The 17,499-nt window shown below is 48.1% G+C and overlaps 2 protein-coding genes across 8 annotated transcripts; one reads left to right on the top strand and one right to left on the bottom strand.

The window, feature by feature from the left end:
- Positions 1-1,577: 1,577 nt before the first annotated feature.
- Positions 1,578-10,944, top strand: RARRES2 (retinoic acid receptor responder 2). Its single transcript, XM_039325216.1, has 5 exons — positions 1,578-1,778; positions 4,045-4,149; positions 6,162-6,266; positions 7,887-8,015; positions 10,795-10,944. Exons 1-4 carry the CDS (start codon positions 1,614-1,616, stop codon positions 7,989-7,991), a joined length of 480 nt encoding a protein of 159 aa, XP_039181150.1. The 5' UTR covers positions 1,578-1,613; the 3' UTR covers positions 7,992-8,015; positions 10,795-10,944.
- Positions 10,945-12,626: 1,682 nt separating this feature from the next.
- Positions 12,627-17,269, bottom strand: LRRC61 (leucine rich repeat containing 61). 7 transcript variants are annotated; one of them, XM_039325212.1, is made up of 2 exons: positions 17,253-17,269; positions 12,627-14,440 (listed from the first exon to the last, which is right to left on the bottom strand). In XM_039325212.1, exon 2 carries the CDS (start codon positions 14,436-14,438, stop codon positions 13,644-13,646), a length of 795 nt encoding a protein of 264 aa, XP_039181146.1. In that variant the 5' UTR covers positions 14,439-14,440; positions 17,253-17,269; the 3' UTR covers positions 12,627-13,643. The 7 variants fall into 7 exon arrangements, with proteins under 7 accessions (XP_039181146.1, XP_039181140.1, XP_039181144.1 ...); XM_039325206.1 differs by lacking the exon at positions 17,253-17,269 and adding an exon at positions 16,992-17,143 and having other exon boundaries at positions 12,627-14,520; XM_039325210.1 differs by lacking the exon at positions 17,253-17,269 and adding an exon at positions 16,992-17,142.
- Positions 17,270-17,499: the final 230 nt, after the last annotated feature.

Raw genomic sequence — 17,499 nt, 5'->3', positions numbered from 1 at the left:
TTCAGACCAGCTGGGGGATTCTGGGAATTGAAGTCCCTTCTTAAAGCCATTTACAGCCTTTGGTCCTCAGAGCCTGGATGGGTCTGTTCACCGATCCGCAACCCGGATCCATCTACTTCTTTCCCCCTTGCACAGTTCTCCTGCTTGAGCAGCGGGTTGGAGTAGATGACCTCTGAGGAACCTTCCGACTCTCTCATTCTGTGATTCTATGAAATTCTCCTGCTCCAGTCGGCGGGGGGGGGGGGGGGGGGCGGGACTAGATGACCGCCAAGACTCCTTCCATCTCTGTTATTCTGTGATTCTGCAAGGGTCTCCTGCTTGAGCAGTGGGCTGGACTAGATGACCACCAGGGTCCCTTCTGACTCTGATTCTGTGATTCTGGAAGGGTCTCCTGCTTGAGCAGTGGGCTGGACTAGATGACCACCAGGGTCCCTTCTGACTCTGATTCTGTGATTCTGCAAGTGTCTCCTGCTTGAGCAGTGGGCTGGACTAGATGACCTCTGAGATCGCTTCCAACTGTGTCATTCTGTGATTCTGTCATGTTTCCTCCTCCAGCAGAGGGCTGGACTAGATGACCTCTGAGGTCACTTCCAACACTTGTCATTCTGTGATTATGTCAGGGTCTCTGCTTGAGCAGGGGGTTGGACTAGATGACCTCCGAGGTCCCTTCCAATTCTTATTCCGTGATGGTGTAAGGGTTTCTTGCTCGAGCAGTGGGCTGGACTACATGACCACCGAGGGTCCCTTCTGACTCTGTGATTCTATGATTCTGTCAAGTTCTCAAGCAGCGGGTTGGACTAGATGACCTCTGAGGTCCCTTCCAATTCGGTGATTCTGTGATTCTGCTCGAGCAGGGGGTTGGACTAGATGACCTCCGATGCCCCTCCCGAATATGTGATTCTGTCATGTTCTCCTGCTCGAGCAGGGGGTCGGACTAGATGACCTTGGAGGCCCCTCCCAAATCTGTGATTCTGTCATGTTCTCCTGCTCGAGCAGGGGGTTGGGCTAGATGACCTCCGAGTTCGCTTCCAACTCTTGTCATTCTATGCTTCTGTCAGGGTCTCCTGCTTGAGCAGCGGGTCGGACTAGATGACCTCCCAGCTCCCTTTCAACTGGGTCATTCTGTGATTCTGTCAAGTTCTGATGCTCGAGCTTGGGGTTGGTCTAGATGACCTCCGAGGCCCCTTCGAACTCGGTCATTCTATGATTCTGTCAGGGAATCATGCTTGAGCTGGGGGTTGGACTAGATGACCTCCAGGGTCCCTTCCCACTCTGTTCCCTTACGATTCTGTCAGGGTCTCCTGCTCGAGCAGGGGGGTTGGACTAGATGACCTCCGAGGCCCCTTCGAACTCGGTCATTCTATGAGTCTGTCAGGGACGCATGCTCGAGCAAGGGGTTGGACTAGATGACCTCCCAGCTCCCTTCCAACTGGGTCATTCTGTGCTCTTCTAAGGGGGCGGCGTGGACTTTGCCCCCTCCCCGCGCGGTAAACAAGGGCGGCGGCGCCCGCCTCCGTCCCAGCCTCCCCGGAGGGGCGGGGGGGGGGCGGGGGTGTGGGGGGAGCCGGCCGATGACCCTCCCAGCTCATCCAGCCGCCGCCCCAGACGCGACCATGTCCCGCTCCTGGCTGCTGTGCTTGGCCGGGCTGCTAGTCCTGAGTGAGGCCGGCCGGCTGCCCGCTTTGCAGAGCGCCCTGGACAAAGTGCTGGAGGATGTCCACGGGCGGAGCCTGGTCCAGGCGGCCTTCCTCGGGGAGGCGGCCACAGAACTGGTGGAGGTCGGCCCGCGTGGGTTGCGTGTGTGTGTGTGCGTGCGTGCGTGTGTGTTTCAGCCCGCGTGGGAGCGGGCTGGAGGATGCCCACCTGGGGAGTGGGTTGGGGGGGGCGCGCCTGGTCCGGGCGGCCTTCCGTGGGGAGGGGGGGGAGCGCGTGGGAAGCCTGGAGGACTCCCCCGGGGAAGGGGGTTCCCCCCGTGGAAGGGAAGGGGGGGCGGCTGCGCTCCGTGGGACGCGCGGGCTTTCGTTTCGCCGAATCGCCGCCGCCCCGGGAAAGTCCCGCTTGGGAAGGAGGGAGGGGGTAGGAGGGGAGGGGAGGGGAGGGGAGGGACGGAGTTCGGACGGGGACAGGTGTCAGATCGTCTTGGAAGGGATCTGGGAGGCCATCTAGTCCAACCCACCTTTCTTCCTTCCTTCCTTCCTTCCTTCCTTCCTTTTCTTTCTTTCCTTTCTCTTTTCCTTTTCTTTCTTTCTTCCCTTTCCCTTTCTTTCCTTCCTTCCTTCCTTCCTTTCTTTCTTTCTCTTTCCCTTCTTTTTTTCTTTCTTCCCTTTCCCTTTCTTTCTTTCCTTCCTTCCTTCCTTCCTTTCTTTCTTTCTCTTTCCCTTCTTTTTTTCTTTCTTCCCTTTCCCTTTCTTTCCTTCCTTCCTTCCTTCCATCCTTCCTTCCTTTTTCTTTCTTTCTTTCTTTTTCTTTCTTTCTTCCCTTTCCCTTCTTTCTTTCTTCCTTTCCCTTTCCTTTCTTTCTTTCTTTCTTTCCCTTTCCCTTCTTTTTTCTTTCTTCCCTTTCCCTTTCTTTCCTTCCTTCCTTCCTTTCTTTCTTTCTTTTTCTTTCTTTCTTTCTTTCTTCCCTTTCCCTTCTTTCTTTCTTCCTTTTTCCTTTCTTTCTTTCTTTCTTTCTTTCGTTCTTTCTTTCTCTTTCCCTTTTTTCTTTCTTCCCTTTCCCTTTCCCTTTCTTTCTTTCCTTCCTTCCTTCCTTCCATCCATCCATCCATCCTTCCTCTTTCTTTCTTTCTTTCTTTCTTTCTTTCTTTCTTTCTTTCTTTCTTCCCTTTCCCTTCTTTCTTTCTTTCCTTCTTTCTTCCTTTCCCTTTCCTTTCCTTTCCTTTCCTTTCCCTTCTTTCTTTCTTTTTCTTTCTTTCTTTCTTCCCTTTCCCTTCTTTCTTTCTTCCTTTTTCCTTTCTTTCTTTCTTTCGTTCTTTCTTTCTTTCTTTCTTTCTTTCTTCCCTTTCCCTTCTTTCTTTCTTTCCTTCTTTCTTCCTTTCCCTTTCCTTTCCTTTCCTTTCCTTTCCCTTCTTTCTTTCTTTCTTTTTCTTTCTTTCTTTCTTCCCTTTCCCTTCTTTCTTTCTTCCTTTTTCCTTTCTTTCTTTCTTTCTTTCTTTCTTTCTCTTTCCCTTTTTTCTTTCTTCCCTTTCCCTTTCTTTCTTTCCTTCCTTCCTTCCATCCATCCATCCTTCCTCTTTCTTTCTTTCTTTCTTTCTTTCTTTCTTTCTTTCTTTCTTCCCTTTCCCTTCTTTCTTTCTTTCCTTTTTTCTTCCTTTCCCTTTCCTTTCCTTTCCTTTCCCTTCTTTCTTTCTTTCTTTCTTTCCCTTTCCTTTCTTTCTTTTCCCTTTTTCTTCCTTTTCTTTCTTCCTTCCTTCCTTTCTTACTTTCCCTTTCCGTTTTTCTTCCTTCCTTCCTTCCTTCCATTCATCCATCCATCCTTCCATCCCTCTGTCTCTTTCTCCTGCCTTATAGAATCCTAGGCCTGCAGGGGACCTGGGAGGTCATCCAGTCCAACCCCCTGCTTGAGCAGCAGACCCTCAGAGAATTACAGAGCAGGAAGGGGCCTTTGAGGTCATCTAGTCCAACCGTCCCTCCCTTCCTCCCCTCTGTCTCTTTCTCCTTGCCTTATAGGATCCTAGCGCTGGAAGGGATCTTGGAGGTCATCTAGTCCAACCCTTCCTTCCTTCCTTCCTTCCAACCCACCCACCCATCTGTCTCTTTCTCCTGCCTTATAGAATCCTAGGCCTGGAAGGGACCTGGGAGGTCATCCAGTCCAACCCTTCCTTCCTTCCTTCCTTCCTTCCTTCCTTCCTTCCTCCCTTCCTCCCTTCCTTCCTTCCTTCCTTCCTTCCAATCCACCCACCCATCTGTCTCTTTCTCCTGCCTTATAGAATCCTAGGCCTGGAAGGAACCTGGGAGGTCATCCAGTCCAACCCCCTGCTCAGGCAGGAGACACTGTTGCCGCTTTTGTGCACCAAAGCACAACTCCCATTTTGTTTCCACCCAGGTGTTACCAATGGGGACCTACGTCCAGTTGGAAGTGGACCTGGTGCAGACGGTCTGCAGGAAGCACCAGTGGAGGAGCCAGAATTGCCAGATCAAAGCGGGCGGGGTGAGTGCGGGCGTACACAAAAACACACACACACCCACACAAAAGCACAACGGACTGCCCCCTTCCCCTCTGGGCCAACTCTTGCAAAACAAAAACAAAGCCAGGAGGAATCTAAGCCAAGCCAAGCCTCTCAAAGGGAGTCAGGAATGGAGTAAAGAGGAATCCCCCTCTCTCGGAATCACAGCGTTGGAAGGGACCTCAGAGGTCATCTAGCCCAACCCCCTGCTCGAGCAGGAGACCCTGACCGAATTACAGAATCGTAGAGTTGGAAGGGACCTGGGAGGTCATCTAGCCCAACCCCCTGCTTCAGCAGAAGACCCTTAGAGGATCATAGAATAGTAGAAGTTATTACAGAAAAATAACTTTTTCCCTTTCTTTTCTTTCTCTTTCTTTCTCTCTTTTTTTCTTTCTCTTTTTCTTTCCCTCTTTCTCTCCCTCCCTGGTTGTCTCGTTTGTTTCTATTTTTCTCTCTGTTTGTCTTTCCCTCTTTCTTTCTCTGTCTTTCTCTGTCTTTCCGTCTCTTTTTCTGTCTCCTGTTTCTATCTTTCTCTTTTTCTATCTTTCTCTTTCCTCTCTTTCTTTTTCTTTCTTGTCTTTTTCTCTTTTTTCTCCTTCTCTTTCTTTCCGTTTCTGTCTCTTTCTTCTGTCTCCTGTTTGTGTTTCTCTTTCTGTTTGTCTTTCTCTTTTTCTCTCTTTTTTTCTGTCTTTCTTTCTTTCTCTCTTTCTTTTTCTCTCCCGTTTCTTTTTCTTTCTGTCTTTCTCTTTCTCTCCTTTTTCTTTTTCCTTCCTTTCTTTCCTTGTCTTTCTTTCTTTTTCTTTTTCTCTTTTCTTTTTCTTTCTTTCTTTTTCTGTCTCCCGTTTTTTTTCTTTTTCTTCCCTGCTCTTTCTTACTTTTTCTTTCTTTTCCTTCTTCTTTTTCTCTTTTTTCTCTTTCTCTTTCCCTCTTTCTATCACTCTCTTTTTCTTTTTCTGTCACCCATTTCTTTTTCTCTTTTTCTTTTTCTCTTTTTGTCTTTTTTTTTCTTTTTTTTTCTCTTTCTTTCTTTCTCTTTCTTTTTCTGTCTACCGTTTCTTTCTGTTTCTCTTTTTTCTTTCTTTCTCTTTCTGTCTTTCTCTCCTTTCTCTTTCTTTTTTCTGTTTTATTTCCTTCCTTTCTCTCTCTTTTCTTTCTTTTTCTTTTTCTTTCCTCTTTCTTTCTCTTTTTCTTTCTCTTTGTCTTTCTTTTTCTTTTTTCTTTTTCTTTCTCTTTCTTTCCCTTTCTGTGTCTCTTTTTCTGTCTCCTGTTTCTTTCTGTTTCTCTCTGTATGTTTGTCTTTCTCTCCCTTTCTTTTTCTCTCTTTTCTTTTTCTCTTTCTCTTTTTTCTTTCCATCTTTTTCTGTCTTTTGTTTCTTTCTTTTTCTGTCTCCCGTTTCTCTTTCTCTCCTTCTTTCTCTCTTTCTCTTTCCTTTTTCTTTCTCTGTTTCTTTCTCTTTTTTTCTTTGTCTCTTTCTCTTTTTTTCTTTTCTTTCTTTCTTTCCCTCTATCTGGTTGTCTCTTTTTTGTCTCCTTTCTTTCTGTTTTTCTGTCTTTCTCTTTTTTCTTTATTTTTATCTTTCTCTTTCTTTTTCTCTTTCTATCCTTTTCTGTCTCCCATTTCTTTTTCTCTTTTTCTCTCTTTTTCTTTCCATCTCTTTCTTTTTCTGTCTCCTGTTTCTTTCTTTCTCTTTTTCTTTCTGTCTTTCTTTCTCTTTCATTTTTTTCCTTCTTTTCTTTCTTTCCTTCTCTTTCTTTTTCTCTTTTTTCTTTTCTTTTTCTTTCTTTCTTTTTCTTTCTGCCTTTCTCTTTCTCTCCTTTCTTTCTCTTTCTTTTCTTTGTTTTTCTTCCTTTCTTTCTCTATTTCTTTCTTTCTTTTCTTTCCTCTTTCTCTTTCTTTCTTTCTTTCTTTCTTCCCTCTCCTTTCTTTCTTTCTTTCTTTTTTTCCCTTCCTCCCTCCCTGCCTCCTTCCCTCTCTCCCCCCCCCATCTTTCTCCAGAGGAGACAGAAATGCCTGGCGTGCTTCAAGTTTGACGACAACAATCCGGGAACTCTGCTGAACAAATCCCTCCGGTGTTTATCCGAGCAGAATCCCCTTTTCCAGGTGGGTCTGCCTTCCTCTTCCTCACCCACTCACACAGGGCCGGCATCCCAGCTACTCCTCCCCCCCTGCCCGGGGGAGCGGAGGCCGAGCTCCCAGAATCCCCACCTAGGTGTCACGGGAGGGTCTGGGGTCTCCCACGATCCCGCGGGGGGGGGGGGATAATAAGCCACCTGCGGAACTTCATTGTGGATCGCCCAGGCTGCTGGCTTTCCCCTGGGAAAGGATGGGGAAGGGGGGGGAGTAGAGATGGGAAGGCCTGGGATGAAAAGCTGGAAAAATCGGGGGGGGGGAGGGGAAACAGGGTGGCCTTGAATGTAGAACAGACTAGAATAAAAACCAAGAACAGCAATTAGAATAGAATGGAATTATAGAATAGAATGGAATTGAATAGAATGGAATGGAATGGAATATAGAATGGAATGAATAGGATACAGTATAGAATAGAATAGAAACAATAGAAATGGGGATAGAATGTAGAATAGAATAGAGGCGAATAGACTAGACTAGACTAGAATAGAATAGAATAGAATAGAAAATAGAATGGGAAATATAGAATACAGAATAGGAATAGAATAGAAAATAGAAGAGGGGATAGAATAGAATAGAATATATAGAATAGAATAGAGAATAGAATAGAATAGAATAGAGAATAGAATAGAATAGAATAAATTAGAATTAGAATAGTGAATAGAATAGAATAAAAGAATAATAGAATAGAATAGAATTTGAATAGAGAATAGAATAGAATAAAAGAATAGAATAGAATAGAACAGAATAGAATATATAGAATAGGAATAGAATAGAATAGAAAAGAGAATAGAATAGAATTAGAATAAATAGAATAGAATAGAATAAAAGAATAGAATAGAATAGAACAGAATAGAATATATAGAATAGGAATAGAATAGAATAGTATAGAATTAGAATAGAGAATAGAATAGAATATAATAAAAGAATAATAGAATAGAATAGAATAGAAAAGAATAGAATATATAGAATATGAATAGAATAGAATAGAATAGAATGGGAAATATAGAATATAGAATAGGAATAGAATAGAAAATAGAAGAGAGATAGAATAGAATGTATAGAATAGAATAGAATAGAAAATAGAATAGAAAATAGAATAGAAAATAGAATAGAATATAGAACAGAATAGAATAGAAAGAATAGAATAGAATAGGAAATATAGAATAGAATAGGAATATAGACTGGAATAGAATAGAAAATAGAATAGGATAGAATAGAATAGAATATAGAACAGAACGGAATGGAATGGAATATAGAATAGAAAATAGAATAGAACAGAAAATAGAATAGCATAGAATAGAAATAAGAATAGACCGGAATTAATAACCGAACATAGAATAGAATGTGGAACAAAACAGAATAGAACAGAAAAAGGATCCCCCTCCACAGTTTCCTCCTTCCCCGCCCGCAAAGCCGTTCCCATCGCAGCCCCCTCCCCCACAAAGCTGACGAAAAGTGTGTGTGTGTGTGAGGGTGTCTCTTCCCACCACTGGTCGGCGTTCCGCACTCTCTGCCCCCCCCCGTCCTTGGAGATGCCAACTTCCCGCCCCCCCCCCCCGGTTTTCTCTCCCCATCTCTGCCCGCCCTCAGGAGGCGAGGCGGCGACAAGAAGCCGAGTGCCAGGCCATCAAGGCGACCAACGAGGACCGGTACCTTCCCGGGAAGTTCGCCTTTTCCGTGGGTCTCCCTTCCTGACCCTCCCCGGACGAGGCCGGCCAGGTAAGTAGCCGGTCTTCACCTGTGGGGAGCCAGACCTAGGGGGGGGAGAGGAGAGGAGAGGAGAGGAGAGGAGAGGAGAGAGGAGAAAGAGGAGAGGGGAGAGGAGAGAGAGGAGAGGAGAGAAGAGAGGAGAGAGAGAGGGAGAGGAGAGAGAGGAGAGGGAGAGGAGAGGAGAGAGACGAGAGAGGAGAGGAGAGAAAGTAGAGGAGAGGAGAGAGGGGAGAGAGGAGAGAGAGGAGAGAAGAGAGGAGAGGAGAGAAAGGAGAGGAGAGAGAGGAGAGAAAGGAGAGGAGAGGAGAGAGGAGAGGGAGAGAGGAGATGAGAGGGAGAGGAGAGAAGAGAGGAGAGAGGAGAGGAGAGAAGAGAGGAGAGGAGAGAGAGAGGGAGAGGAGAGGGAGGAGAGGGAGAGGAGAGGAGAGAGACGAGAGAGGAGAGGAGAGAAAGTAGAGGAGAGGAGAGAGGGGAGAGAGGAGAGAAGAGAGGAGAGGAGAGAGAAGAGGGGAGAGAGAGGAGAGGGGAGAGAGGAGAGGAGAGGAGAGGAGAGAGGGGAGAGGAGAGGCAGGAGAGGAGAGAGAGGAGAGGAGAGAGAGGAGAAAGGAGAGGAGAGGAGAGAGAGAGGGAGAGGAGCGAGGAGAGGAGAGAGAAGAGAGGAGAGGAGAGGAGAGAAAGGAGAGGAGAGAGGAGAGAGAGAGGAGAGGAGAAAGGAGAGGAGAGAGAGGAGAGAAAGGAGAGGAGAGGAGAGAGGAGAGAGGAGAGGGAGAGAGGAGATGAGAGGGAGAGAGGAGAGAGAGAGGAGAGAGGAGAGGAGAGAAGAGAGGAGAGGAGAGAGAGGAGAGAAGAGAGGAGAGAGAGGAGAGGAGAGAGAAGAGAGGAGAGGGGAGAAAGAGGAGAGAAAGGAGAGGAGAGAAGAGAGGAGAGGAGAGAGGAGAGAGAGGAGAGGAAAGGAGAGAGAAGAGAGGAGAGAGAAGAGGAGAGGGAGAGAGGAGATGAGAGGGAGAGGAGAGAAGAGAGGAGAGAGGAGAGGAGAGAGAAGAGAGGAGAGGGGAGAAAGGAGAGGAGAGAAAGGAGAGGAGAGAAGAGAGGAGAGGAGAGAGGAGAGAGAGGAGAGGAGAGGAAAGGAGAGAGGAAAGGAGAGAGAAGAGAGGAGAGAGAGGAGAGAGGAGAGGAGAGGAAAGGAGAGAGAGGAGAGGAGAGAAGAGAGGAGAGAGGAGAGGAGAGGAGAGGAAAGGAGAGAGAGGAGATGAGAGAGAGGAGAGAAGAGAGGAGAGAGGAGAGGAGAGGAAAGGAGAGAGAGGAGAGGAGAGGAGAGAAGGGGGACCGTCCGGGATGGAAGGAGGCATCCAAAAGGGGTTTCGGAGGATCCTCCAAGCCGGGATGGGGAGAAGGGGATATTAGGAAGAGTCCGCAGGCAGGATTTACTTTGAGGCGCCCCGTGGCGGTCTCCGAGCCTGGTGGTGGATGTTTCATCACCCAACTAGGGAACGGTGTCCGTGCGTCGAGTGGGGCATCCGGTTGGGATCGGGAAAAGGTTTGGGAGGAAAGAGCGTAAGCAGGGAAACACTACTGAGGAAAGGACATCGTTTTCTTTCTTTCTTTTTCTTTCTTTCTTTCTTTCTTTCTTTCTTTCTTTCTTTCTTTCTCATCTCTCCCTTTTCACTCTCTCTCTCTCCCTTCATCCTTCATTTTCTTCTCTCTCCCTTTTCTCTCTTTCTCTTTCTTATCTCTCCCTTTTTGCTCTCCCTCTCCCTCCCTTCATCCCTTTCTTTTTCTTTCTTTTTCTCTTTCTTTCTCTTATTCTTTCTTGTCCCTCCCTTTTCACTCTCCCTCTCTTCATCCCTTTCTTTCTTTCTCTTTCTTTCTTGTCTCTTTTCTTTCTCCCTCTCCCTCCCTTCATTTCTCTTTCTTTCTTTCTCTTCCTTTCTTTCTTTCTCTTTCTTTCTTTCTTTCTTTCTTTCTTTCTTTCTTTCTTTCTTTCTTTCTGTTTTTCTCTTTTTCTTTCTTGTCTCCCCCTTTTCTCTCTCCCTTTCTTTCTCTTTCCTGTCTCTCCCTTTTCACTCTCCCTTCATTTTTTTCTCTTTCTTTCTTGTCTCTTTTCTTTCTCCCTCTCCCTCCCTTCATTTCTCTTTCTTTCTTTTTCTTTCTTTCTTTCTCTCTTTTTCTTTCTTTCTTATCTCTCCCTTTTCTCTCTCCCTTTCTTTCTCTTTCTTGTCTCTCCCTTTTCACTCTCTCCCTCCCTTCATCCCTTTTTCTTTCTTTCTTTCCTTTTTCTCTTTCTTTCTTGTCTCTCCCTTTTCTCTCTCCCTCCCTCCCTTCATTTCTTTCTTTCTTTCTTTTTCTTTCTCTTTTTCTTTCTTGTCTCTCCCTTTTCACTTTCTCTCCCTCCCTTCATCCCTTTCTTCCTTCCTTCCTTTCTGTCTTTCTTTCTTCTTTCTCCAGCTCTTTCCTTTTTTTCCTCCCGTTCTCCTCCTCCTCCTCCTCCTCCTTTCTCCTCCTCCTTCCTCTTTTTCCTCGTCCTATTCTTTCTCTTTTTCCTGTTCTTCCTCCTCCTCCTCCTCTCCCCCGTTTCAACCCCAAGCTACAAGGATCTTCCCTCCTCTTTGTTGAAGGCATGCAGGCACCCCTTCTCCCTCTTATAACCCCCCCCCCCGTAGGTCGCTTCCAAGGTGCTTCATCCCCTGGGGGCTTTGGGGGACCCCTCCCTCCCCGGAGAGGACGTTGAAGGACTCCCCTTCTCTCTCTCACTCTCTCTCTCTCTCTCTCTCTTCTCCCCCCTAAACAGAGCGGCACGGACCCAGCTGACTGGCATCCATGCGGAGACCCGGGCATCGGCGCCATCGTCAGCGGGAAGGGCTGCTTCCCGAAGCATCACCCCCCCTGTCCGATCTCTCTCGGTCCCCCCAATAAAATTGCAAGCTGCGTTTTCACCCTGGACCCCTCCTGCCTGTCATTTCCGCTCCCCGCGGTATTCTTGTGGCGCCCAACGTGGGTAGCGACCTTGGAAGGCCAGGCGGCGCCGGGCGGGCCTTCTACGATTTTGGCAGTGTGGGGGGGAGGGGGTGGCCCCTCCCTTCTACGAACGGGCGGGAGACCCGCGACACGCCACCGAGCCGTGCGGGGCGGCGAAGGTCGTGGGGAACGTCCCCCCGGGGGGACGCCGTGCGAATTCAGCTTCCGGGGTTTCCCGTCCCGGCAAAGGCGGCGGTTCCCAGTTGCGAAGTCGCACCCGGCTTGTCCGTTTTACGGACACCCCCCCCCCAAAAAAGAAAGCAGGATTGCCAAGGTTCCCAGTTTTGTTGTCGTGGTTGTGGTTGTTTTAATGGGTTGTCGGGTCTCCGCTTAGTGCGGCGGTTCTCTAACCTGTGGGTCGGGACCGCATTTGGGGTCGAACAGCCATTTCACGGGGGTCGCCAAACAACGCCGTCCGCCATTTTTTTCTCTCCTTTTCCTTAGCTGGGCTACTCCCTTTGATTCTGTTGGCTTTTGAAAGCCAATCGAAGAGACTCTCTTGAATAGAGTCTCATTCTATTGGCTTTCCAAAGCCAGTAGGAATGGTCCAGGCTGTCTCTGCCCTGCTGAGCCCGCCAAAAGTCCCATTCTGCCAACGGTGCTGCACCAGTTGAGTAGTCCTCGACTTACGACCGGTGGAGTAGTCCTCGACTTACGACCGGTTTGGGGTCGCGGCATTAAAAAGGTTGAGAACCACTGGCTTAGTGAAATTGCTAGCCCCGGAGAATGGGGAGGGGGCGTCTGTTGCAGGAACATCCTGGCTTGATTCCCTCCACCATCACTCGGCTGTGCCAACTAGGCCGAGATTCCTCAAATGCTTGCTTAACGGAGAAACCCGGGTGTTAAACTGGGAGAGAATTGTGGTGACCTTGCTAAGCAGCATCAGTGTGTGTGTGTGTGTGTGTGAGTGTGAGTGTGATCCCCATGTCCCTTCTCTAGTGGATGTGGCCAACAGTATAGCCAACTAGGCATGACCAATTCGGTGTCACCAATGTGGCACGGCCAACTTGACGTGGCCAAACAGGCACATCCAATTTGGCATGGCCAACTCAGTGTGGCCAACTTGGCATGGCCAATTCAATGTGGCCAATTAGGAACAGCAAATTTGGCATGGCCAACTCAATGTGGCCGACTCAACGTGGCCAACTTGGCACGGCCGACTCAACATGGCCAACTTGGCACGAGTAATTTGGTGTGGCCAACTTGGCATGGCCAACTCAACGTGGCCAACTTGGCACGGGCAACTCGGCGTGGCCAACTTTACATGGCCAACTTTACATGGCCAACTCACATGGCCAACTTGACTCAACATGGCCAACTTGGCACGAGTAATTTGGCATGGCCAACTTGGCATGGCCAACTCAATGTGGCCAACTTGGCATGGTCAAATTGGTGTGGCCAACTTGGCATGGCCAATCCGGCGTGGCCAACTTGGCATGGCCAACTCACGTGGCCAACTTGGCACGGCCAACTCAACGTGGCCAACTTGACACGGCCAACTTGGCACAGCCCACTCACCACAGAACAACTGTCAACGGCCAACTTGCGACGGAAGAACTCACCGTGGACAATTGCACAACATATAATGTAAATATTTCCAAGAACTTTAAAGAAATCATTTTAATCTTTCTCCTTCACCCTTCCTTTTCGTTCCTCCTTCGGCGTCCTTCCTCAACTGAGTCTGTTCCACCCTTCAATATTAGCCTCTCTTCTTCCGCAGCGGTTACGCCGAGCTAGTCACAACAAGTCGGTTATGCCAAGTTGGTCCTCTTGAATTGGCCGCGGTGAGTCGGCTACACCAAGTACGTAGCAACGAGTCGATTACGCCGTTGCTTGAGATGAGTTGGCCGTGGTAATTTGTCCCGCGTCTTCTTGGCCGTGGTGTCTTTGTCGTCCTGCATTGGCCATCTCAAGCTGGCCACGGCATGGTGGTTACGCTGAGTTGGCCGTGGCGAGCAGTCCTCGACCCTTCCCCGGCACATCTGGGGCTGAGTAGCCGGGAGGTGTTGTGAGTCGGTGCCAGCCACTGGAGCCGGCAGCTGAGTTTGGGAAATCGGAGGCGGAGGAGGGGCGTGGGGAACTATCCGAGTCGGAGGAAGGCTTTGATGAGCTCCAGCACTTACAGTCTGACGAGGAGCCAGGCCTTCGACTCATGCTTAGACTGAGACCCAGCTGTGCTGGGAAGCTGAGTCAGGCTCTGAGGACTCACAGCTGGGAGACATCACAGACGCTCGCAAACGCCAACAAGAGCAGGACAGAGGGAGGCAACGTGGTGACTCCAAGGGAGGAGGAGAAGAAGGCAATGAAAAGCCATGCCTTGGGGCTGCAAAATAAAAAGAGAAGGTTGTGGGCGAAGGCAACCGTTTGCAAAGGACTCCAGTTTCGCAGAATCGGATTTGGTTTGCCTCGCCTCGTGAACAATTCTCCGTTGGCATCGTGGTTTGTTTGCCTTGGATAATTCTCCGTTTGCATCGTGCTTTGTTTGCCTTGGCTTTGGGGACATGTACCTAATTAACAAAAGCGGGGTTTGTTTTCCCCGCATTTCCAGCCTACTTGTTAAAAGAGGGGTTCATCCTTGTGCGTTCACAAGGACTCAACATAGGCCGGGATGTAACCGGAGGTTCAAAAGAGATACGAGTTGGCCTCGAGACGTCCGCCCCCGAGGGCCCGCTCGGCCTGGCTGATGCTGTGGTCCGCCTGCTTGCCCAGTTCCCGGCATTCCAGCAAGGCCTCGTTGAACTGCTTGTAAGCTTCCTCCACGATGGAGCTCCTCCGGGCCGGCTGCACCTCCCAGTAGCCCTCGTCCACCCAGGGCTGGGCCCGGCCGGCCATGTCGGGCGGAGCCCCGCCGTTGCCGCGACGTTGCAGCGAGCGATCCAGATCCTTGCACAGCTGGTAAAGCTCGCTACCCCGTCCGGACACTCTCTCGCCGTCGATGACCTTCACCTGCGGGAACATTTCCGCCAGGATGGCCGGATAACCGGCAGCGGCGAGGCACAAGGGGTTGCTGAGACGGGCCGGGCCGTTGTGGAAGCGCAAGTTGTCCAGGTGCTGCAAGCCCAGCAGGCACTGGAGCTGCTGCAGGTTGCGCAGCTGATTGCCGGCGGCGTTGAGGCTCTGCAATTTCTCGCAGCCACTCAGAGGATCCAGGTTGGAGATGCGGTTGGCCGAGAGGTTGAGCACGGTTAAAGCTTTGAGCAAAGCCAGCGGGCCCAAGTGGGTCAGGCCGTTGCCCGACAGGTCCAGCCACTCCAGGCTGGCGCACTCGCCGAGGCAGCCCAGTTCCAGAATCCCCAGGCCTCTGAGCTTGAGGAAAAGGATGGACCCCAAGTCGAATTCTCCCGTCCGGCTTTTCAGCAGCTGGACGGTAATCTTCCCGTTCTCCAGATCGTCGCCTTTGTCGCTCCGGAAGTCCATTGCTGGAAGGTAGAGAGAAGAGAATAGAGCTGGAAGGGACCTCGGAGGTCATCTAGTCCAACCCTCTGCTCACGCAGGGGACCTGTACGGAACGATAGAATGACAGGATTGGATGGGGCCTCGGAGGTCATCTAGTCCAACCCCCTGCCCAAGCAGGAGACTCTTACGGAATCATCGGACAGAGTTGGAAGGGACCTTGGAGGTCATCTAGTCCAGCCCTATGGCAGGCCTAGAACTCCCCGTCTCCTGGTGATTGGCCCAAACCCATTCAGCTGGCTTTTCTGCCTAAGGCGGGACTCCTGGTGATTGACATAGCCTGACTCATAAAACAAAATATAAAATAAAAATAAAAGGAAACAAATAGTGAAAGTAAAGTAAATACAATTAAAATAAAATATGAAATAAAAAATAAAAATAAAACAAAGTGAAAATAAAATAACTAATAAAATGAAATAAAAAATGAAATAAAAAATAATCTCAAATAATATGAAATAAATAAAAGAACATTTTAAAATAAAAAGTAAAATAAAATAAAAAATGTAACATAAAAGGAACAAAATAAAATAAAAAATAAAATAACAAAATAAAAATAAAATGAAACAAATAATGAAAGTCAAATCAATAAAATAAAAATCAAATCAAAATAAAGGGAAAATAAAATCACACCAAATAATAAAATGAAATAAAAAAATAACCTCAAATAATAATATGAAATAAATAAAAGAACATTTTAAAATAAAAAATAAAAACAAAAAATGTAAACTAAAAGAAACAAAATCAATTAAAAAATAAATAACATAAACTAAAAATAAAATGAAACAAAGTCAAATAAATAAAATAAAAATAAAGGGAAAACAAAATAACACCCAATAATGAAATGAAGTAAAAAATAACCTCAAATAATAATGTGAAATAAATAAAACATTTAAAAATCAAATTAAATTAAAAATGAAAAAACTGACATAAAATAAAAATAAAATGAAACAAATAACAAAAATAAAATAAAGAAAAATAAAATAAGATAAAACAAAATAAAAATAATGGGAAAATAAAATAACACCCAATAATGAAATAAAATAAAAAAATGAAATAAAAATAACCTCAAATAATAATATGACATCAATAAAATAACATTTTAAAATAAAAAAATAAAAAATATATAAAATAAAAGAAACAAAACAAAATAAAAAAGAAATGACATCCAATAAAAATAAAATGAAACCAATAATGAAAGCTGAACAAATAAAAATAAAATAAACGATAATACAATCAAATAAAAACAAAAAACAAAATAAAAAATAACCTCACATAGCAATATAATTATAATATAAAATAAATAAAACAAACCGTGAAAATAAAAAAGAAACAAAATAAAAAATACAAAACAAAATAAAAGTTAAAAATAATAAAAAAAATGTGAAATAAAATAAAAAGGAACATAACAAAACAAAACGTAACCCCCAGATTGCCCCTAATTTTCAGGACAAGCCCAAGGAGGGGGGGGGAATCCCCTAGATCCATTTTGGGATCCTCCTCCCCCCCCCACCGCCATGCTCCAATCTGGGACCCCCAAATCTGTCTGGATCCCTTCCGCCTCTTCTCCTGGGACGCAGCCCCGGGCCCCAAGGCGCTAGTCCTCAAGCACTAGGGCTTGTTTTTTCTGTTGCCGCAGAGTTCTCAAATGAGCGGGGGGGGGTGTCTCTTAAGCTGTCAGGGGTGGGAGTGGGGGGGAGGTTGCTGGGGGTCCCTTTTCCCCCCCTTTCGCCCAGCCCCTGCCTACCTCGCAGGGCTGTCGTGGGGAGGAAAAAAAAAATCCCCACGCGAATTTCCCGCCTGGCATGAATCCCAGCCCTCTTCATAACCTCAAGTCAGCCTGTCCCCTCCCCCCCAAAACACACACACACACAGAGACACACATTGCTGCGTGCCAGGCGCTGCGGCAACCAGCCACAACACAACCCAAACACAACACAGTTGCCGGGGAGGGTTGCTAAGGACGGGAGCCGACCTGGCTGCCATTTGGAGTGTCTCTGTGTGTGTGTGTTTGTGTTTGTGTGTGTGTGTGTGTGTGATCTCCCTCCCCGGGCAGAGGGGCACAGATTAGCCCCCCCCACCACCAAAAGGATGGACGCGGGTACCAGCATCCTTCCTCCCCTTCTTCTGTCTCCATGGCAACCCCCTCGCATCCTCTCAGCATCCTCCCTCCCTCCCTTCCTTGGGTCGTCCTGGGGGGGGGAGTGGGGGAGAAAAGCCCCCCCCACTTTTCTCCCCCTCACTCCTCCCCCCCCCACGGACCCTGCACCCCCTTACCCTTCCTCCTTCTCCTCCTCTTCCTCCTCCGGCTTTGGCTGTTCCGGGCCCCCTCCCCGCCCAAGAAACGGCCCGCATTGCCATGGCAACGCCCGCCCCCCTCCCGGGGGGGTTTTAAAGGCACAGCACGGCTGGATTTCCCCCCCCCTTTTTTTTCCTTCTTTCCACCCCAAGAAAGGGGGAAAAAAAAGGCTTTTGGGGGGGGCATATTCCTGCAACCCCCGGCCAGCCGGGGAGACTCACCTGCTGGGGAGGGGGGGCTGGGGGGTGGCAGTTCTGCCCACCCATCTACCCCCCCCCACGCCGGTGGGGATGATGGGAAGGGCAGTCGCGCCCAGCCGCTCCCGATCGGCAAGAGCAAGAACGGTGAGAATGGTGGTTTAATGCGGGCTCGAATTCAGCTCCGTTCCGAGTGGCAAGGATGGCGCCCCCTGCCGGGACTAGAACGGGGGGGGGCGGAGGAGGAGGAGGAGGAGGAGGGGGAAAGAAAGGACTGTGGGGTACCTGGTGCTCTCTGAGCTTGAAGATTTTCTTGCAGACGTCTCGTGACTCAACTAGGTAACAGCATCAGTGCTAGAAGGAAGGAAGGAAGGAAGGAAGGAAGGAAGGAAGGAAGGAAGGAAGGAAGGAAGGAAGGAAGGAAGGAAGGAAGGAAGGAAAGTACGGTCCTTGGCGCTCTCTGAGGTGGGTGGTTTCCTTGCAGACGTCTCATGACCCAACTAGGAAACATCATGAATGCTAGGAGGAAGGG

This window comes from Crotalus tigris, unplaced genomic scaffold (genome assembly GCF_016545835.1).
Source record: "Crotalus tigris isolate CLP2741 ecotype Arizona unplaced genomic scaffold, ASM1654583v1 scf7180000024320.386069, whole genome shotgun sequence".
NCBI classification, from domain to species: Eukaryota; Metazoa; Chordata; class Lepidosauria; order Squamata; family Viperidae; genus Crotalus; species Crotalus tigris.
Note: the sequence above shows the minus strand (reverse complement) of the source record. Positions and strands in the feature narration are given on the sequence as shown.